This window comes from Oryza sativa, chromosome 2 (assembly GCF_034140825.1).
Source record: "Oryza sativa Japonica Group chromosome 2, ASM3414082v1".
Lineage (NCBI taxonomy): Eukaryota > Viridiplantae > Streptophyta > Magnoliopsida > Poales > Poaceae > Oryza > Oryza sativa.
This window is the reverse complement of record NC_089036.1, coordinates 25,759,191-25,781,041: the sequence shown is the minus strand read 5'-3', so window position 1 is coordinate 25,781,041 and position 21,851 is coordinate 25,759,191. Positions and strand designations below refer to the sequence as shown.

Here is a 21,851-nt window from a genome sequence, read left to right as displayed (position 1 = left end):
GCTGCATCATGGCTGCCATCATCTGAGTCTGATGTGCCATAACTTGGGCAAGCGTCGGATTCTCGGGAAGTGGTGGCGGACCATTGCCAGAATCACCGTTGGGGTGCACACCATCAGCGCGTTCTTCGCCGTTGCTGCCCTCGCCTGTTGCGCGGCTACCAGTCCTGGTGTAGACCATCTGGAGGGAAGAGCAGACGGGGAAAAGAAGAAAAACAGATGCTCAAGAACTAAGCTTTATTACAAAGGAATTAAAACTGTAATTGTTCTGATCTGAATTAAAACACTTAAAAAGGCAAGCAAAAATCCTTATTAAGACAGCCATATCATAGGCACATGATATCGACCGTCGTCTGACCCCAAACAAGCAACCTACACACACAAACTAACAAACAAAAACTAGACAGTCGATGAACTAGTGGAAAAACGAGCCTAATGCTCGGAACGGCTCCTGCGGTCGGTGGAGTCGAAGGCGTCCTCCTGCTCGTCACCCGGTCCCTCTAAGCGACTCCTGGAGCCTGACGGATCGGTCTCGCCGCTGCCGCTGGGAGTAGCAGACAGCCAACCTCCGGTACCACTGGCTGAACCTCTGGCGGCTGATGCTGGAGCGAAGGAGAGAGTGAACGCGGGAGCTGGAGCTGGAGCTGCAGGAACTGCGGGCGGAACTGGAGCTGCTGCGGGAGCTGCTGGTGGAGGTGGGTTCCTGGGCGCAAGCTGGATGCGCACAGGTGCAGTCGTCCTCTTACGGGGCGTAGTGCGGATCCGGACTCCTCCTGGCGCTGGAAGGCCCTTCAACTGAGCATTCTCCTTCTTCAGGCGCGCTACCTCGTCCTTCAGAGCGACGATCCTCATGAGCTTCCCATCGTTCAAGGCCTTGGTCGCCTTGTGCAGGTCCGAGTGCATCCTATCCAATCCCCTCATCACAGCACACATGTGACCGAAGGTGGTGTCGTTCTCGCCAGCTGTCGGACGGAAGGAGCTGACGCCATCACCATGGGCTCGACGGGGGTGGTAGCGGTACGCCGTGTCGTGGAAGATGTAGTCGTGGCGCTCCCGTAGCCTGGCCATCATCAAGTAGGCTGCCTCCTGACAGGCGTGATCTGCTGTGCCTCCTGACGCCTCCACCGCCATGTTAGCGAGGCAAGTCCCCACGTAGCCATGGACCTCCAAGCGGACACGGTAAGGAAGCTCGCCACTGAGCGGTGGGATGGTCGTGTACTCCGGCGCGTCGGGGTAGCCCACTACCAGTGTCATGCGTGCCAGCTCTGCCACAAAGTCGATCATGCCTTCTCCGCGGTGGTTGGGTGGGTGACCGGCCATCTAGAGAAGACAAAGGAGTAGGATCAATGCATGCTCAAATCCAAATTTAAATAAAGCAATAAAGACTCAAATAAAGGAATCAAATAAGAGCAAAATTTTATGCATAGATCATTTTACATGAGCGCGAATAAATAAGACAGACTCACATAACGATAAAATAATGGGAAATTAGATACATAATAATAATAACGAACAAAGCATAAATACCTTGCAACCCATGATACCGAGCTAGGACCGAATGCATTTCACCCATCAAATCCCAACTGACTGACGAATAAATCCCAATAATTTTACTAAAACCCTAGACTGACTCGTTTTGAAAAACTCACTTTAAACGAGCGACCAAGATTTTTCCCTTGAACCACAAGAACAGATCCCCATTTTCCCGGAACAAATCCAATTGCGAAGAACATATGCAATGAAAAAGGATTCAGAGGGCTCTTAGGTTTTTCCATTTGGCTTGCCCTACGGTCAAGGTCGGTTCTGATACCAACTTGTCACGCCCAGAAATTCCCGAATAGAATTCCAAGCAGAATGTGCATTAAAATCCCCGTCCAGGACCAGCCGGGGTACACAAACGACAATGTTGACATACAGATCCACGTCTTACAAACATTGTAAAATCTTACAGAAATGCAGCGGAAAACAAAAGATAACTGGAGCTAAGCCTTGACTTGAACGGCAGCGGGAACACCACTCCACAGGCATCCTCGACGGCACGGACGAAGCCTACTCCTCGGAGAACCCGCCATCGGACACATACTCGAGCTCTGAGGTTGGGGGGAAAAGTAGAGCAAGACTGAGTACTACCCACTGTACTCAGCAAGTCATACCGGAATAGGGGTATGATGCATGGATTTAACAAGGGATAGCTAAGCAGGTTCATTTGCATAAATACTGGCATTTATAAACAGGAATTTAATGCGAAAACAGTTGTAAAAATTAAACAGTATTAAACATCCGCTGTCCAACGCTAACCCACGTTGCGACAGGCCCAACCATCCACCTAAACTATCCAAATTCAACAGATTACACTAGGGTGAGACTAATCACGGTGAATCTGGTTGACCGCCCATAACCGCGGGCACGGCTATTCGAATAGTTTTACTCTGATCAGAGGTGTACAACTGTACCCACAAGACACAGCCCCACGACACGTTTCCGTGCGCCGACATGTCACCACGACATACCGGAAAGAGGCCGTGACAGGACCCTTCGCATAACCCCCTCTAACCAAGCACACCACACCTCAGGTTTCACCCCCACTCCTCGCAAGGCAGCGGGCAGTCCCCTCTCGTGCCTAGGTGAATCCGGAAGCCGCATAGACCGTCGCAGGGCCCATCCAAACTCCATCACGCCCACCCTTGCCTGGATGCGTCGGCTAGAGGAAAGCTACACTACAAGCCCAGCCGTTGCCCACGCTGGCTTGTGGTAAGTACGATAAATTCTTCCAGGGCATCCCGCGAACCGGTCCTTAACTGCCATGGGTGCGACTAGCAAAACCATGCACCCACAGCCCACCATGTGGTTCATTTTATTTAACCAACATCAGAGTGGTGGTATTAAACCAACATTATCATATAAACCTATAGTCTAGGTTTTAAATGAGATCCCCAATGTGTGCTAGTTGAACTAAGCATGGCTAAGCAAGTCCTAGTCCAAAGTCTAATCATGTTATAACCCAAGCTAACAAAGGAGCATGATATCCAAAAGCATGGCTGTAACAATAGGTATCCATCCCATAGTGATATTATAAAACAGTGCAATATTTGAAAGAAAACAATGGAGCATTTGCAATATAGGATCAACATGTTCAAGTGACAAGCATGACTTGCCTTGCTCTGCTGCTGGAGGTACCTCGGCGACTATTTCGAAGTACACCGGAGCGTCGAAAGAACCGGAATCTAGCGACATACAAAGCAAACATTGCAAACAGGCTATAAGACTACTGAAACAGAGAACAAAACCATTTTTAATGGATTCTACACATTTTTCTTGATTTACTGAGACTTGAATGGGCTTAAACGGAGCTCGGATGATTTAGTTATGAATTTTAGAAGATTCACTGTGTTTATTACTATAAAAGAAATCCTTAAATAATTTATTGCGCAATATTAACCAGGGCTGACGTCAGCGAGGGGGCGCGGCGCCGACAGGCGGGGCCCACCGGTCAGCGACCGGGAGAGAGAGAAAGAGGGTGGCGGCTTGCGGGCCCACCGGTCAGCGGCACGGGAAAAGGATGGGGCGGCGGCGCCACGTGGCGACCGGACCGACGGCCCCGATCTACCCAAGGGTAGATCGGACGGCGGCGCGGGACCTCGCGGCCGGGGCGCGCGGGCGCGGCGCGAGACGGCGGCGACCATGGCGCCGGCGGCGCGGCGCTCACACGGCGGCGGCGCACATGCGGCAGCGGCGCAAAGCGACGACCGACGGCGGCGGAGAGCGGCGGCTAGAGGAGAGGAAGGGGAAAAGAAGGGAGGGGATGCCTCACCGAGGGTGGCCGGCGCGGAGGAAGGCGATGGCGGACGGCGACGGCAAGCCACGGGAGGACGGCGTCGGCTAGCGGACGAGCTTCGGCGTGCCCTAAGGAAGGAGAAGATAGGGATTAGAGAGAGAGAGATGGACCATGGCGATCGGGATCCATGGCCGAAGGCGGCGGTAGAGGTGGCGCTCACCCGTGCGCGTGGAGATGAGGGTTCCGGCGACGAACCTCGACGGAGGAGGGGTGGACGAGGTGGACCTCGGCCGCGCGAAGCTAATGGCGGCGACGGCGTGAGACGGCGGCGAGCCTAGCGGCGGCTAGCGGCGGCCGGAGTAGCAAAAGCGGCGGCGGCGGGTGGTTGCACGGCGCGGGAGCGATGGGGAGCTCGGGAGAGGTCGGCGAAATGGGGAAAAAGCGAGAGGGGGTGCCGGCGATGCTTAAATAGGGGGAGAGGGAACCGGACGTGGCCGGGAGCGGCGGGAATCGCCGGCCGACGCGGGGGAGTGGGGAGGAGAGAGAGGCGGGATTCGGTTTTCGAATCCCGGCCATCTCGGGCGCGGGCGCGAGCGGGAGAGGGAGGGGAACGGGCGCGGGGAATGCGGCGCACGCGCGGGCGTGGTCGACGTGGCCCGGGAGAGACGGAGGCGTGGGCGCGGCGTCGGTTGCGGCGGTGGCGGCGCGAGCGGGATCGGCGGGAGGAGGGAGACGGGTCCGACAGGTGGGCCCCACCTGTCGGCGACCCCGAGAGGAGGGAGGCGGGCGGCCGGCTGTCGGGCTGGGCCTCGGCCTGCGGCCGGCCCAGTAAGGGAGGGGAAGGAAGGGAGAAGTGGGCCGACGGCCCACTTGACAAAAAGGAGGGAAAAGAGAGGAAAAAGAAAAAGAAAAGGAAAAAGGATTTTCCCTGGAATTAACAATTGCACTTTAGTGATTTTTAATTGGTTAAAATTATTTCTAGAGCTCTGAAAATTCCACTAAAAATCCTGTTAATGAATTTCGACATGTAGAATTCAAGAAAAATTCCACATGTCAGATCCGATTATTATTTGCATTACTTTCTTAGGGTTTTCTCCTGATTTCACCAGCATTTTCTTAGGGTCAATTATAAATTACAATTTTGACTTGGGAGGAAAACTTCGGGGTGTGACAATAGTGTAATGATAAACTGTGGGAGCCTTATATACCTTGTTATGGACAGCTACATTTCTCAAGTTTTAACAAATTTTGCTAAACAAAAAGCCATGGAGAAAGATTACCTAAAAAAAATATCAATAACAGGGTATGATCTACTGAAGAAGTGAAGCTAAATTTTTGCAGAGAATTAACTTTGTCCTCAGCATTCTTATAAAGTGAAAGTTTGCAAAATTGCAGGGTATGTTTGCATTCATGAAAAATGTACGGGTAGTGAAATCATTGAGAAGCTTGACTGCCTCATGTAGAAAGCTACACAAACCACTACAATATAATTTGGAAAAGAGAAACACAGTGGAAATTATTGTGCTCTATTATACCTCACTGTAAATCCTGCTGCAGAAAGATAATTCTTCTTCTCAACTGCCTCAAGCCCTAACGACTTAAACTCTGCAATTTTCCTTCGATTCACAGCTTTGTCCTGATAAAGTGAGCCATAAAAAATATCAAATAAATGAAATCCTTGCAGAATACATGGGAAAGATATATACTAACTGTAAAGAAAATATTGTGAATATTCCAGGAAAGATACATTTGATTACTCAAACGTGACATTTTAAGCACTCATGGTATTCTACAAGTATTCATCTTCAGCATTGTCAATTGACTTTGTCCTCTGAGCATTCTTGTAAACTGAAAGTTTGCAAAATTATATACTAAGGATCACTAAATCGGCTGAACATTTCTATAGAGAGCACAATATATATCATCAGCTGCCTACTATTTCTCTTGCTGCATTCCCTATCAACCTTAATTCTCAACATAATTCCTTAATCCATACAACCACTCCATACATCAACTAGCAACAAATCCATCCACTAGATAAGTCACAAATCTTTTCAGAGTGGGAAAAAAGGAGATCAAGAATCAGACCTGCTTCTTGATGTCCAGGCTATTGTCCTCGACCTTGCCATCTCCCGCAATCGGTGAATCCGAAGCGAGAAGGAGAGATGGCAAGCAGCGGTGACTGAGGGCGGGATGGAGAGCGGGAAGGAGAGCGGCGGCGGCTGAAGCGGGATGGAGACCGGCGGCGACCGAGGGCGGGATGGACACAGTCGGCGGCCGAGGACGGGATGGAGACCGGCGGCGACTGAAGCGGGATGAAGACCGGCGGCGACCGAGGGCGGGATGGGGGGCGGCGGCTGCTGGAGATATGCTACTCCTAGATCTCTGCCCTAGAGCCGCCTCCCGGACCTCGCGCCGCCTCCAAACCCTAGCGCCATGGGAGTCGAGGAAGACGAGCGCTGTCTCTGCTCGGGGAAAAAAAAATCGTCTCGGAGATGATTTTTCTTTACCCGGGGGTTTGGCGTGGATCGGGCGGAGAATTGCCCCCACCCCGGCCCAGGCGAACGCGTATATGGCCCACGGAAGAAAATTACACCCGGCCGGGATGGCACACGGGGATTTCAGGCCATTCCCCCCCAAACCCAGCCTAAAAGAACAAGGCCTTAAGGGACAAGATCTCGGTCCTTGGCTGTGACAGGCACGCAGGGGGGGAGGGATGAGGAGGAGGAGTAAATACCTGACCCCCTTTGGCTCCTCCGTTTGCAGCAACAAAAGATCGCCGATTCGCCGCGCGTACAGCGCGATCGCGGCACGTGTGCGCCGTTCCGTATCCAAATCCCGTGGATTCGATCAATCGATCGATCTCTGCACTGCACAGCTGCGCCTGCAGAATCTCGCGACACCTTGTACTTCCATTTTTTTTTCCTCTCCTAAACTGCATGGTGACCTCACCGGCAACTACAGCCACCTGTGTATATATATAGACGCCCCACCGTGGTGGTGATGGATGTGAGGTTTTGTGCGGCGCGCTTGCTCAGCGTATCGATCGATCCCACGAGAGTCTGCGAGAGAGAGAGAGAGAGAGCACGTAGGAGAGGTTGAGAAGTTGAGATGTCGTCGATCGGCGCCGGCGCAGGAGGAGCCGTGGTGGGGGCGGCCGTGGCGGCGGTGGCGGTGGGCGGCGGGGCGCCGCCGCACGTCCTCGCCGTGGACGACAGCTCGGTCGACCGCGCCGTCATCGCCGGCATCCTCCGGAGCTCCCGGTTTCGTGGTACATGTGTGGTTGATGCATATCAGTTTTGTTTTTTGTTCTGTTTGTGGTTGCTGCTGTTGAAAATGTTGTTTTGGACGTTTTTCTGGTGCAGTGACGGCTGTGGATAGCGGGAAGAGGGCCCTGGAACTGCTAGGCTCGGTACGCCTTTGTTTTTTTCCTGAACTTTTGGCCTTGTTTTGCATGTCAGGTTGCGGTGATATGCAGCCGCAATTTTCTCATGTTCCTTTGGCTCGCTCATCATCTTGCAGGAACCAAATGTGAGCATGATAATCACGGACTACTGGATGCCGGAGATGACGGGATACGAGCTCCTGAAGAAAGTCAAGGTATACATGCATGATCTTAGATTGTCCTGCAGAAAGCTTAATTACTTTGATTAACAGGAGAATCAATCTGACGACGCAAAATCATGAATCGTATATGCATGCAGGAGTCATCCAAGCTGAAGAAGATCCCCGTGGTGATCATGTCCTCGGAGAATGTGCCAACAAGAATCAGCAGGTATTTTTATCCGTTTATAATATCTCTATTGATTAGAGCATTCTTATGTCTTATCCATACAGATTACCGAGCACTTAACCATTGTTCTTCCATCTTTGCTCTGTTCGATTGGTTTATTAACCAGATGCCTTGAGGAAGGCGCGGAGGATTTCTTGGTGAAGCCCGTCCGGCCATCCGACGTGTCGCGGCTCTTCAGCCGCGTGCTACCATGAGCCTCGCCGCCGCCGCTGCCGACTCACCGGCCAGCCGGCGGCGCAGTCACGCACGGCGGCGGACGCATTGTTTGTTTCGGAGACTTTTGAAAGAGCAGGAGAAACGGTGCAACCCTGCCTTGATCACTTGACGAATGAATTCTCCATTTTTTTTCTCGTTGGGGTCGTCTTCTTGTCTTTGTGTAACTTGTTGCAAGCTAGTATTAAGACAGAGGGAACTACTGAACTATTGAACAGAGCATATGGTCTCTGTTTCTCTCTTTTTTTTTCTCCTTTTTGTTGCTTTCAGTTTCTTGAAGTTAATTTAAAGGCGGTGACAATGGAGTTCCTAACTTGAGCCTAAATATTTTCCTGTCAGTCAAGTCCCGTTTGTGATGTGTGTGTACGTGTATCGATGAGCGTATGCAATACGTCGCGCGTACGGTGGGAGCCCTGGGGGGATCTTGTCCCCGTCACAGGCCGTTGGTGTTCTTGTGCAAAGCGTATCCGGCGATATCGTTCTCGTTCCAGTACAGACTCGGGGCTTGCAGAGCCATGTGCGATGTGCCCATGTCGTCGCAGTAATGTACAGTAGATAGTAGCAACAAGTTCTGGTAATTCTGGCTGGCTCATCCGCTGTGGTGATACGGTCCATTAATTCCTGCCATTTCAAGTTCATAAAACCATCGGCCAGCTGGGGATTGGGATTCGGCAGCGTACTTGCCAAATGCAACCTGGATTTTGTTCTTCAGGACATTTAATACTCCCTCCGTTCTAAAAAAAACTCAATTCCTGGGTTTCTGTTAGGTCCGTATCTAACGTGTTCGTCTTATTTGAAAAAGTTATGAAAAAAATTAAAAAGATAAGTTATGCATAAAGTATTATTAATGTTTTATCATCTAACAATAATGAAAATACTAATCATAAAAAAAGCATTATTAAGTCTTTTTAGGACAGAGGGAGTAAGTTTGATGATGTCGATTGGCGAATCCGCTACTGTTTATTTGCCGCTACACTTCGTAGTGGCAGGTTCATTTATACTCGGAATAAGATCACTTTGACTCCCTCAACTGACCACCGAATCTAAATCGTATCCCTCAATCGCAATACTAGAAATCTCGACCCCCTGAACTTGCAAAACCGGTGCAATTTGACTCCCTCACCGGTTTTGGGAGGTGGTTTCGCCGATGTAGCGCCATGTGGCGCCTATGTGGTGATATTGACCGAGTCTTCGGTCCACGTGGCATTGACGTGGCACTTACGTGGCAGTAGAATTAAAAAATGCGTGGGACCCATTAGTCATTCACACAAAAAGAAATGTGGGCCCACTGACATGTGGGACCCACATGTCAGTCCTCTTCCTCCTCCCTCTCTCCCTTCTCTCTCTTTCTCTCAATCTCTCCCCTTCTTCCCATTCGACGGCGGGCGGGAGGGCGGCAAGAGCAAGCGGCCAGCCCGGCTCGGCCTCGGTGGGGAGGCGGCGGCGCACCACCGGGGTCCATCGACGATCGCAACGGCGCACGGACGAGGGGAGCGGCGGCGGCCATCGGCGCACACGAGCAGGACGACGCCCCGGCCTTCTCCAGCCCCGCCGCCCCGGCCTTCTCCAGCGGCCTTTTCATCACCCCCCGCGCCAGTCGCTTCGTCACCGACGACGACCCCACAAGCCATCAGAGATCACGCCGGTAACCGCAAGGACGAGGATGACGAGCGGCAGTGTGGGCTGCCGCCGTTCCGCTCGCCCTCCCACTGCCGCGAGTCGCCGCCGCCGTTCCCCTCGCCCTCCCACTGCCGCGAGTCGCCGCCGCCGTTCCCCTCGCCGTCGCCGCCGCCGAGCCGCCGCCGTCCTAGCCGCCGACCGCTGCCCCCAGTTCGGTTCTGATGCGCCCCGATGCCGCCCGCTCGCTCTCGCCGCCCTCCTGCCTGTCGGCCGAATGGGAAGAAGGGGAGAGAAAGAGAGAGAAGGGAGATAGGGAGGAGGAAGAGGACTGACATGTGGGCCCCACATATCAGTGGGCCCACATTTCTTTTTGTGCCAATGACTAATGGGTCCCACGCATATTTTGTAATTCTAATGCCACGTAATTGCCACGTTAACGCCACGTGGACCGAAGACTCGGTTAATATCGCCACATAGACGCCACGTGGCGCCACGTCAGCGAAACCACCTCCCAAAACCGGCGAGGGAGTTAAATTACACCGGTTTTGCAAGTTCGGGGGGTCGAGATTTCTGGTATTGCGGTTGAGGGATACGATTTAGATTCGGTGGTCAGTTGAGGGAGTCAAAGTAATCTTATTCCTTTATACTGCACCGCAGCACCACACTTCCTTTTCAAGAATGCATCCGAATTTATTACTTATTATCTTGAAATTTGTACTCCTGCATAGCAATGCATTGCAAAAGTATGCTCCGCTGGATCTTTTTATCACATTGTTTTGGAAGGAAGTACTGTACCTGATTTTCTCCCAAAGCAGATTGGTAGATATTCGAAGAAGTACCATTTTCTTCAGTTCGTAGGACTTTATATGCAGTGGATCCGGTGAATCTGGCCCATTCTCACATTTTACTGCAAGGCGAAATTACTAAACAATGTGTTCTATACGAAAATTTTATATATAGAAATTTCTTTAAAATATCAATTATATAAATTTATTAAGTTTGTAATAATCAAAATTTAATTAATTATGTGCCAATAATAGCTTTTTCGTTCTTCATCAGTTTCAAACACCATCTAATTAGGCTAGGCCGATGGGTATTCCGCATTGTAATTGTCCCCCTTAGTCAGGCCGTCTTTCGGCCCATTTATCTCCCACTCCCCCGCGTCCGTCCCTAATATTGGGCCGCGCACGTGCGAAGTCATTGCCGGGCCAATTTTCACGGGTTAGGCCCATTTAAGGAGAGAGATCCTCCTGCTTCTCCCCTCCCGTGCTCCCCTTTCTTCCCCTGCGCCCTCCCACCGGGAGTCCACACCCCTCTCCTCCTCGCCCGCAACCTCCCCCTTCGTGCCGGCCTCCGACCGAGAAAGCGCGGCGTCTCCCCAGCCACGCGCTCGTCTCCGGCGACCGCCGCGCCCTCTCCTGCAGGTACGTGCCCCTGCTTCCCCCACGTTCCCCTCCCGTGCGCCGTGCGCCGGGGCTCTCTCGGGCTTCCGGGCCGAGACGGCGGCGGCGGCGGCGGCGGCGGCGCGAATTGTGGCGCGCCCGCCCTACCGTCCTCTCGGTCTCCGCCCGCTTCGGGACACCCCTGCGGTGCCGCTGCCAACTAGGGAGTAGTTTCACACGCTTAGTTCGATCCCTAGGGGTTTTTGGTTTTGATGCGTTCAAACCTAGCGATTCGATTCCTGTCGGTTTTATTTGCAATTGGGAGAAACTATCCACTTTAATTCAGTCTCTGCGGCCCGCGGGGGGTAGGTGTGTGTGGTGGTAGGGATTAGTTGCCCTGCAGTAAGTTCTGTATGTTTGGGTACTTTGAGCACTACAGATCTCTAGTGATCAGCGTGAATCTCTAAATAATGGCCTTTATGGCTTTGTCATTAACGTGAGATGCACATATGTCGTGCATATCTTATTGTGCTGTTTGTCAGGGATGTTGCATTTAGCTGTATTTTGCAAATAATTTGCAGTTGCAGACTTGCAGTGAACTACTAGTTTCTAAAACGTGAAACATTCCTCTTCTCTTTTCTAGTTTTGCAGCTTTCCACTGTGTATATCTGGTTTCTACTTTTTGTAAAATAAAATGGAGAACACTCAGAATGAGAACAGCAAGGAAGCCAAGCAAGATGACGAGACCCGCCAAAACAAGCAAGATGATGAGGTAATTCTGGTGTGCCTTTAGTAACAATCTGAAACAGGCAATTTTGCTTAATCTCATTTTAGCACGATACTTTTTCATTGACAAAATCAATGGATGTTGGCTGCAATTCAATAAGGGAGCAGGTTGATGTCCATAATTTGTCATTATTATAATGGTTGGGTTTTTTGCTTCCCATTTTTCACCATGATAGCCAGAGATACTTTGATTACATGGGGGCATAACACAGCATGGTTCTGACGCATTGAACCACATTATACTTGTTTACTGTGAATCTGAATCTCGCAACTTAACAACTGAAGTTACCAGCAGAAATTATGAATCTGCAACACATATTTGACTTAGCTTTACAAACAAAACTGTTCTGGTTATATTAGTACTCAACACACAAGAAAACTCCCTTACAACCAATTCAGTTCTAGTTTCTTTAACTTGAGGTATTTGCGTAAAAAGTGTACTCTTGATTGCCTGTGAAATGGACTCGTTTGCTGTTTCTAGAACTGTGGCAGATCTAGTTGAAGATTGATAATTTGTAAACTACCCTGTACAATTGGTCGTCTGCACTTTCTAGTGACGTGACTTCAGAAATTCTGCTCACTGATCCTAAATTTTGGCTGTATGCAGGAGGCTCGTCTTGAAGAATACAAAAAACTTGTTGATCAAAAGACTGCCCTCCGCCGGAGCAACCTAAACTCTGAAAGGCCTGGTACTAAGTTGCATTCAGTATAATGACTTCATAGTGGTCATGGTGAATATTAGTGACTAATTTGAATATTTATAATTTTTTGCTAAAGTGAGATTGTTGTGGATGAGGAATTTTTGTAGTGATTTTGGAGTCTTAGCTACGAAAATAACCTCAAAAGCTACTCAATGACTTCATTTTAATTCATTGTTTGTCTTTTTTACTCAAATTTACCACTCTCGTAATCCTTGGTTCTCTTGCGTTGGAATGGATGGTTAATATTTATGCCGTTGAGGTTAATGAAATTTTGAGTTATATTCAGTCAGAAAAATGTTTGAGTTCTTGATTAGATAATTTCTAATGGTGATAAGTCATAACCACATTTTTCTAGCACTATTATGATATGGTGATTCTCTAATTTCAGATGCAAATTACTTGAGGACTCTTGACTCCAGTATTAAGCGAAATACAACAGTTATAAAGAAACTCAAAACAATAAATGATGAACAGAAGGATGGATTGATGGATGAGTTGAAAAGTGTGAACTTGAGCAAATTTGTCAGCGAGGCAGTTTCTTATATTTGTGAGGCCAAACTTCGTTCTGCTGATATACAAGCTGCTGTTCAGGTAATTGAGTTCGAATAACTTGTGTGGTCTTAGTGTGTTTGCAAAAGTGCCTATATAAGGAACCATCCGACCTGTACTTGAGCAAGGTCTTTTGTTCAATGCAATTGACTATTTAGTTTCTAGGTTGCATAATGAAGCATTTTCCATTGCCTAGTGATGCTCTTTACATGTGCTGTTACATGTATTTCAGTTATTATTTGGACTTATTGCATCATGCTTTACTGCAATTTGCTTGTTTTGAGTTTTCTTTGATAAAGACTTGAACTTCCAAAAGTGTCACTTCTATCTGGAATTGTGTAATATAATAACTATTGTGTCAATGTAATTTAGGTTTGCTCCTTACTTCATCAAAGATACAAGGATTTCTCTCCTTGTCTTACACAAGGGCTACTAAAGGTATTCTTTCCTGGGAAATCTGGAGAAGATTTGGACGCAGACAAAAACTCAAGAGCTATGAAGAAGAGAAGCACACTGAAACTTCTAATTGAACTGTATTTTGTTGGGATTGTTGAAGATGCTAGTATATTTGTAAACATTATAAAAGATCTTACATCATTAGAACACTTGAAGGACCGGGAAACAACTCAGGCAAATTTGTCTCTTCTTTCTGCCTTTGCTCGTCAAGGGAGATTTTTCATAGGGTTACAGTCTCATGGTCAAGAAGCTTATGATGAGGTAAGAGAAATTTAAGCATACTTATTAAATCATGAGACTTCATTAGGAAGAGAGATCTACTCTTTACTTGTTGAACGGAAATCATTCAACTGGTTTTGTTTCTGAATATGTGCACATACATTTTTCAGCTTTTAGAAATGTATAAAATATCGAATTTGGCTAGTTCACCACTAAGGATAGATAGACCCATAAGGTTTAATTTTGTTATTATAAAAAGAAAATGGTGGGGAACTTCAATTCAGGAAGTGCCTAGGCTATAATTGACTCGTTGTGCCCAAGGGCTTAAGCATGGGAAGGATCTGTATGTATAAAATGATCCTACCTGGCTACTTCCCCACCTTATGCTAAGCTGTGTTATCCTAAGGATTCTACCAATACAGCATTCTGGAATACATATACCAGCTAGCACATTGTTCAGAAGACTCATATGTTTGAATGATTCGAACAAACTCTTGTCCATGCATTATAGTATCCATACTATTGCGCTGAGTATCTGACCGCACAAATTCTGAATTGGTACAGTTATTTAAGGATCTAAATGTTACGGCTGATCAGAAAAAGTTCTTCAAGAAAGCCTTGAACACTTATTATGATGCTGTAGCTGAACTACTCCAATCAGAACATGCGGTAACTGCTCTCTTATATATACTAGTTTTGCCTTCTTTTGTCATCATTTTTTTTACTTTCCTCTGATATCTTTTATGAATACGTCCCAACTATGCACTATCCCCAGTCTCTTCGTCTGATGGAGGCAGAGAATGCAAAAGTTTTAACTGCCAAAGGTGAACTAAGCGACGAGAACACTGCTTCGTATGAAAAACTCCGGAAGTCTTTTGATCATTTACAACGTGGTGTATCCTCGTGAGTATACATTTGAGAGTGTTATCTTTAATTTATTTGTATATGGTTCCGTAACAGCATAAGCTACCATTTATCCAGTTCTCGCATCTGGTCTTCTGTTAGGGAGCTTATAGTTGCATAGTATTGCAGGACATGTGCTGCCCTGGAATTTACCATTTTAATTTCCTCTAATTTGTTATCTTTATTACAATGCAATCATGGTGTTCTTCTGTACCACACACACTGTAACATAGTTTATCATATGAATATACATACACATGAATGAGGAGTATACCATGCCTAAGTGCAGCTGGGATACAACATGTACCAGACATTCCTGGCCCTTCTCAAATTTCAGTATAAAAACAATATGTAACTTAGAGGATTTCCTTTTGATCATGTAAATCGAATTTTACTGTTTTGATCGAACTTCAAAACATTGTTTCCTTCCTACTAAGCAAAAGATTTACAAAGTGATATAGAAGACATCTTTCTACCTATTTTATCCTATAATATGTTTTCATGTTTGTGATTGCAAAAGACCACAGATATTTAGTTAATTCACAGCCGCACATTCTGGGGAAAAAGATCTGCTCAATGACATTGCAAATGGTTAAATTGTAAATTTTGCATCCAATGTGAGGATGGCAAGTTGGGACCAGTGTCCACATTCAGTGATACATCAATGTTAATTTCCAACACGTGATCTTTGTAGTGTTACTGTTCAATGCCATTAAATTTTGGTAGATAAATATAACTATTTTGCCATGTGTTGACTAACTGTTGGCACTTATCTTTTGATGATGTTAACATTATCATCTAGTTGCATGTATTTTGTGTGTGGTTTTTGCCAATCTTTAACCTTTCTTTTGCAGGTTAGCTGAAGCTCTTGACATGCAGCCCCCCGTGATGCCAGATGATGGAAACACAACTAGAGTTACTACAGGAAGTGATGTAGCCCCGTCTACTGCAAAAGAACCGTCTGCACTGGAACCTATTTGGGATGATGAGGATACAAAAGCTTTTTATGAATCTTTACCTGATCTCAGGTTTCCCTTCATATCTTCACTGTTATCTTCTCTCACTAGTTAGTTGTTGTGGAACTACATTAACCTATATGCCTTAATTTCGAGCAGAGCATTTGTGCCCGCTGTGTTATTGGGAGAGGCTGAACCAAAGTTGAATGAGAAGGGTCGTGAACAATCTGTAAGAACACAATGTCTCCAAACTTAGTACTTTTTTTCTGTGTAAACTGGTTTTTTAGATATCAATATATCACTGCATGACAATTTGGTTGTCACTTATGTTTCCTTGGGTACTCTTTTTTAGTGGCACGAGGCATCCAGAGTATCTCCATTTTGCTCATTTCTTCTGTGTATCAAAGTTCAGACCTTTTCAGTCTCTTAGATATGGCTGACGATTCTGTTTAAATTCAAATAGTGTATGTAGATTGATTCAAGCTAAATATTTGTGCAGTGTTTTAATTCCCAATTGATGTTAATCAAATATGTGATGTTATATGGAGATGTTTGACAGAGCATGATCCAATGAATGCTTTCCATTTCCTTGTTTACAATTTTGATTGATAAAGTGTTCCAATACATTTTCATATCTTATACACAAGATTGTTTCTGTGTCCTTGTTGTATGTTTGTGGATTGGGAGAGGAAAAGAGAGAAGATGGAATGTGTTCATTGCTTTTTTAAATGTGCATTTTCTTACTTTTTTTTGTATCATTTCCCTTTTGTATGTCATTGTGTCATGTCCTGCCCTAAACCATTGTTGCATGTTCTTTTGAAGGAACCCGTCGCAGAACAAGATACTGACGTACATGACAATCCTCAAACTTCTTCCATCACTGAATATCATCTGGAAGGAAAGGCAGATGATGGAGTGAAGGATAGTGAAGAAAAAGATAAAGATAAGGGAAAAGGTGTAGACAAGGAAAAATCTAAAGAGAAGGATTTTGACAGAAAAACTGAAAGAGAGAAGGAGAAAATAAGAGCTGTGGATGGTGCAAGTTTAGACAACCTCCTTCAGAGGCTGCCAGGATGTGTTAGCCGTGATCTTATTGACCAATTGACGGTATTAACTCAAATTGTATTATCGATCCACTTCATGTTTAACACCAATTATCATTCATAACTTACTTTTGGTTCCAGGTTGAGTTTTGCTACCTAAATTCTAAAGCAAGTCGAAAGAAACTCGTGCGGACGTTATTCAATGTTCCAAGGACTTCACTGGAACTTTTGCCTTACTATTCTCGGTTGGTGGCTACACTTTCAACATGTATGAAAGATGTTCCAAGTATGCTTCTTTCTATGCTTGAAGAGGAGTTCAACTTCTTAATAAATAAGAAGGTATGCTGACATTAACTATTTTCTTCCCTTTGCATTATTTGTGCTCATTTCATGTTCCTTCTCAAAAAGATTCTTCTTTTATTATTTTTCGAAAGAAAATTCTTGTTTTTTTCTTTTGTGATATCTGGTATGCCCTCTGTTTTCTTTTACTTATTGTTTAGGACATTGTTACAGTCTCTAATGTACATGTTTGATCATCGCCTTCTCTAATCGTATACTCATTGTAAAACAATAACTATGTTTAAAAAATCATGACATTTACTAATGACATAGTTCACATATGAAATCTTTATATTATTATAGCATATGCGAGTGACTTAAGATTTCAAGGTTTGTCTGCATGAATTCTAAAACAATATATATTTAATAATGGAGGGACTATATATCATTAGCTCTCCGATCTATATTAGGCTATTAACATCAATGTAAGCAAAGACAATCATGGACCAGATGTTCTGCATCTTCCCCACATATAATCCAAACAGACTAGGAAATGTTAAGTTTAAGGGACGCAAGATTTTCTTTTCTCCCCTTTGATAGTTACCGTGACTAACTATTCCTCGCTGTTTTGTTATTTTTTCAGGATCAGATCAACATTGAAACAAAAATAAAAAACATTAGGTTTATTGGGGAGTTGTGCAAATTCAAAATTGCACCTGCAGCTCTTGTTTTTAGCTGCTTGAAGGTATTCATATCTTGTGCATTGATTTGGAACTTTATAGCTCTGCTGCATTTCCACTTGCTTTGTGTACTCATATCTTACATATTTTGCAGTCCTGCCTAGATGATTTCAGTCATCATAACATTGATGTGGCCTGCAATCTACTCGAGACTTGTGGACGTTTTTTGTATCGTTCACCTGAAACTACTATTCGTATGGCTAACATGTTGGAGATACTGATGCGATTGAAAAATGTGAAGAATTTGGATCCCCGCCACAGTACACTTGTAGAAAATGCCTATTACCTTTGTAAACCACCTGAAAGATCTGCTCGAGTTTCAAAAGTTCGGCCACCTCTGCATCAAGTAAAATTTCTGTCTTCTTTGATCGTTTCTTTGATTATTTTCACTGAATTTATCTACAGAGTATAGTGTAGTAGTGATTATTTCATCGTCTTTTTCTTCCTCTGCAGTACATACGGAAATTGCTTTTCTCCGATCTTGATAAATCAAGTGTTGAACATGTTCTTCGCCAATTACGCAAGCTACCTTGGGTGGAGTGCCAACAATACCTTATAAAGTGTTTTCTAAAGGTTCACAAGGGAAAATACAGCCATGTTCATCTGATTGCCCTTCTAACTGCTGGTCTTAGTCGCCATCATGATGACTTTGCTGTTTCAGTGGTAGATGAGGTTAGTTCCTTTGTTCAAGGTATTAGCTCATGTTGTTTTTGATCCAAAGGGGCATGTCTGATTGTAATAATTTACCTTTGTTTCTGAACAAAATCTTTGTGTTTGGAATGTTTGAGAAATAGCTACGCCACCAAAATTCTATCCACAAGCTCTCTTTTTTGCAAGTCAGCTAGTAGAAATAAATTGTAACAAAGTGGCAGTTTTCAGTTTTTTTGTGGATCATGTCCAAGTGGTTTACTTTATTCTCTATTTCAATTCAGGTTTTAGAGGAGACAAGGGTAGGGCTGGAGCTGAATGACTATGGAATGCAACAAAGGCGTCTCGCCCACATGAGATTCCTTGGAGAGCTATACAGCTACAAGCATATTGATTCATCAGTTGTATTCGAGACTCTGTACCTTATCATCGTATTTGGTCATGGAACTCCTGAGGTAAACGAGTATATCCTTTAGCAAAGATTGGAAACTTTTTTATATCTTCATTTAACTTTATGGCACTATTCCTTATTTCTGTTGATATGTTCAGATGCAGGCTCAGACTCTGTAATTTTCAAAAAAGAAAACCACATGGCTCTAAGATTGCTGTTTTGAAACAATTAAATTGCTATACTAGAACATTGTTTCGTGCTCTGATCCTTTCTCTTTGCTCAGTACAACACAAGAGCAACTTCATCAAAAGTTAATCATGCTGTGCCTGGCTTTAGTGTTATGTAACTTGTTTGCTGTATTTGTGTGCATATTACACACTCCAAATTATACAGAACATCAGCATATTTCTTAGAGTGAAAAGCCTGGATTTTGTGGCATTAACATTGATCTTCTTACTCATGTCCTTTTTAATACTTATTGCAAGCTGATTTTAAGAAAGATCTAACAAATCTTTCTGTCATTGTATTCAGTTGAGTAATCTTCTTTTTTTTTTATCCCAGCAAGATGTGTTGGATCCACCAGAAGATTGCTTCAGGATCAGGTTAATCATTACACTTCTGCAGACTTGTGGCCACTATTTCAACAGAGGCTCTTCAAAAAGAAAGCTTGACAAGTTCTTGCTGCATTTTCAAAGATATATTATTAGTAAAGGGCCCTTACCACTTGACATAGAATTTGACGTTCAGGTTAGTTTTTCTCATTATACACCTTGCCAATGTTCATAAGTACATTTTAGTACTCTTTATCATGTGAACAGCCTGATGACAACCCAACATGCATATATACTTTGTGAAACTTCTCCATTAGAGATGCTGGGTTACTAAGTAAAAAAAACACGAGTGTCATATGTGTGCAGTCAAACTGCTGTTGTTTGTAGCCAAGAATAGTTATCTAGTGGTTTCGGATTCTGGTTATGAACTTATGAGGGGAAAAAACCCAACAAGATGGGTCAAATGACTGCATAAGCTTTCTATTGATTACTTCATCATATTTCTGAGGCATGTTGATATTCGGGTATTGCCAAATATGGGTATTTGGTTTGTAACCAAATGAACTTTACAAAAAAATAGCATTATGAAATTTGGTAAGCAAATGGACCTGTAATCCTTTCTTTTCTTGAGAAACTAGGGGGACCAGAATAGAAAAGAAAATTGGGTTTTACTCCTATCGACCTGTTTGTTTTGCTAAATAGGAGAAGCTAAGTCAACAATACTTTTCTTGCTAACAAGAAACATTAAACAGTAAAATAGAACAAGGAGTATCTTGTCTTGAGCCTTGACTTCTGTAGGGTCACTGTGCAAAAACTACGTACTTTACAAGTGAAACAATGAAATATCTTAGAACATTGTAACTTCGTAACCAGTCAATATTGTTATGTTTTGTGCTTAATCCTACCATTGTTATTATGTTTGTACAACGAGTCAAAAGGAAATCGACAGGATTAGTTTCATGCATTTGAATTTTGGAATATATTACTCTCTACTGGAGCTGTAGATATATGGCTTATGATTACTTGATTTTTTTTGTTGGCGTTCATTACATTGATGATGCCGAAAATATATTTTGCCATGTGTTCTTGCAGGATTTGTTTGCTGAGCTAAGACCCAACATGGCTAGGTATTCATCAGTAGAAGAACTGGATGCTGCATTACTTGAGCTCGAAGAAAGTGAGCGTGCAGCCTCAGTTGAGAAGCCTGAAAATGAAAAGCTCTCAGACAGCGAATCTCAGAAGGTGCAGCCACATGATACTGCCTTTTCTGCTAACGGCAGGAGCTCAGCAAATGGAGCCGAGGAAAATGGCAAGGATCATGAAGGAGCTGACAGTGAAAGTTATTCAGATAGTGGCAGCATTGATGGTCATGAAGACGAGGAAGATCTTATGTTCGAGGATAAATCAAATGACGCATCTGAGAATGAAGGTGATGATGAGGATGATGGCATTCCTGCTGGTTCTGATGAAGATGAAGGTGTTGAGGTTAGACATAAAGTCGTGCAAGTTGATCCTAAGGAGCTAGAAGACTTTGATCGGGAGCTGAAAGCCCTTCTTCAGGAGAGCTTGGAGTCACGTAAATCAGAGGTACGGCCCAGGGCCACTTTGAACATGATGGTACCAATGAATGTCCTTGAGGGTTCTAAGGACCCAAGGGCTGTCGAGTCCGAGAGTGGAGAAGAAACTGTGGATGAAGAGGGTGGTAGTGCTGGGGGTGGCAGCAAGGTGCGTGTTAAGGTGCTAATGAAGAAAGGGCACAAGCAGCAAACAAAACAGATGTTCGTTCCTGGTGACTGCTCACTTGTGCAAAGCACAAAGCAGCAAGAGGCTGCTGAGCTTGAGGAGAAGCAGAGTATTAAGCGCAGGATCCTGGAATACAATGAAAGGGAGGAAGAAGAAATGAATGGTGGATCGTCACAGATGGGAAATTGGGGTCAAGGAGGAAGCAACACCGGCAGCAGTATCAGATCAGGTGGACGGGGCATTTGGGATGGTTCGATCAGAGGAGGTCGGCAGCGGCACCACATTGCTGGTGGTTTCTACCATAGTTATGGAAGGAGACGATGAATGCTACTTGTCCTAAGGTTTTTGATAGGACGATTGTTTTGAAGGGTTTTCTTCTAACTGCCTAAAGCCTTGTTTTTGAAGGGGATTTATTATACATCTAGTGTGGAATTAATTCCCCTCAATTCTCTTCAATCCCTTTCTTATGAGGATTAACTGAAAATCTTGAAGAGGTAAAACAGGCTTATGGAAAGGTGGTTGACATGAAGTAAAAACAAGTTTACGAAAAGATTAATGACTAGCACTCAATATAACCTAGTGCATCACTGACAATGGAGGAAGGAAAGATGTCTTCTGATCAGCTAATGACTTGATGGTTGCATTGGTCGGAGGCTCGGAGCTTAAGTGGGGCACGTTGATCCCGTTGTGCTTTTGTACATAAGGTGTTCTTGCATCTCGAGTGCTGAATAACATGTTTTAGTTGGGACCTTATCACCTTAACAGCCTGTAATATGCTTGTGCGTCTACTTGATGCAAAATACACATGTGCTGATTCTGTCTTAACGCGGAGCTTTGTTAATAGGGAGTATCTTGCAAATAGCATGTCACCTACCGCAATTATTTTGTACCAGCTCCTATGGAATATGGACAAATCCTTGAAGCCCTTGCATTCATATCCTCATCATGGCCACAAAGGTATTCTTGCCGTTAGTCGTCACAAGTTCCCAGAACAGGGTCCTGTAAAGACGCACTCATCTCATGCATAGTACACACTTTCACTACTGACCCAATCTGCAGCAGGAGCTCCGAGTGATCGAGCCAGCCAACGAACAAACACAAACCTT

At 45.0% G+C, this 21,851-nt stretch overlaps 3 protein-coding genes across 3 annotated transcripts; 2 read left to right on the top strand and 1 right to left on the bottom strand.

Annotated features, from left to right (window-relative positions):
* Positions 1 to 217: 217 nt before the first annotated feature.
* Positions 218 to 6,576, bottom strand: LOC136355038 (uncharacterized). The gene is made up of 3 exons (XM_066307122.1): positions 5,861 to 6,576; positions 5,308 to 5,408; positions 218 to 1,317 (listed from the first exon to the last, which is right to left on the bottom strand). The coding sequence occupies exon 3, from the start codon at positions 1,315 to 1,317 to the stop codon at positions 430 to 432; it is 888 nt and encodes a 295-aa protein (XP_066163219.1). The 5' UTR covers positions 5,308 to 5,408; positions 5,861 to 6,576; the 3' UTR covers positions 218 to 429.
* Positions 6,570 to 8,105, top strand: LOC4330059 (two-component response regulator ORR11-like). Its single transcript, NM_001416751.1, has 5 exons — positions 6,570 to 7,043; positions 7,138 to 7,184; positions 7,295 to 7,372; positions 7,477 to 7,547; positions 7,672 to 8,105. Exons 1-5 carry the CDS (start codon positions 6,884 to 6,886, stop codon positions 7,757 to 7,759), a joined length of 444 nt encoding a protein of 147 aa, NP_001403680.1. The 5' UTR covers positions 6,570 to 6,883; the 3' UTR covers positions 7,760 to 8,105.
* A 2,559-nt stretch (positions 8,106 to 10,664) lies between these two features.
* Positions 10,665 to 21,604, top strand: LOC4330058 (regulator of nonsense transcripts UPF2). The gene is made up of 17 exons (XM_015770935.3): positions 10,665 to 10,822; positions 11,424 to 11,552; positions 12,174 to 12,255; positions 12,656 to 12,858; positions 13,189 to 13,533; positions 14,056 to 14,160; positions 14,267 to 14,394; positions 15,249 to 15,422; positions 15,510 to 15,579; positions 16,173 to 16,457; positions 16,535 to 16,732; positions 17,316 to 17,417; positions 17,507 to 17,758; positions 17,866 to 18,084; positions 18,345 to 18,515; positions 19,013 to 19,198; positions 20,095 to 21,604. Exons 2-17 carry the CDS (start codon positions 11,475 to 11,477, stop codon positions 21,067 to 21,069), a joined length of 3,573 nt encoding a protein of 1,190 aa, XP_015626421.1. The 5' UTR covers positions 10,665 to 10,822; positions 11,424 to 11,474; the 3' UTR covers positions 21,070 to 21,604.
* The last annotated feature ends 247 nt before the right edge of the window (positions 21,605 to 21,851 follow it).

What these genes read in the sequence shown, in the direction of transcription:
- LOC136355038 (XM_066307122.1), bottom strand. Translation starts at nt 1,317, where the DNA reads ATGGCCGGTCACCCACCCAACCACCGCGGAGAAGGCATGATCGACTTT.
- LOC4330059 (NM_001416751.1), top strand. Translation starts at nt 6,884, where the DNA reads ATGTCGTCGATCGGCGCCGGCGCAGGAGGAGCCGTGGTGGGGGCGGCC. An exon ending in AGCTCCTGAAGAAAGTCAAG is followed by an intron (nt 7,373 to 7,476) that starts GTATACATGCAT and finishes ATATGCATGCAG; the next exon opens with GAGTCATCCAAGCTGAAGAA. An exon ending in GTGCCAACAAGAATCAGCAG is followed by an intron (nt 7,548 to 7,671) that starts GTATTTTTATCC and finishes TTTATTAACCAG; the next exon opens with ATGCCTTGAGGAAGGCGCGG.
- LOC4330058 (XM_015770935.3), top strand. Translation starts at nt 11,475, where the DNA reads ATGGAGAACACTCAGAATGAGAACAGCAAGGAAGCCAAGCAAGATGAC. An exon ending in AAAACAAGCAAGATGATGAG is followed by an intron (nt 11,553 to 12,173) that starts GTAATTCTGGTG and finishes GGCTGTATGCAG; the next exon opens with GAGGCTCGTCTTGAAGAATA. An exon ending in ACTTCTTAATAAATAAGAAG is followed by an intron (nt 16,733 to 17,315) that starts GTATGCTGACAT and finishes TTATTTTTTCAG; the next exon opens with GATCAGATCAACATTGAAAC.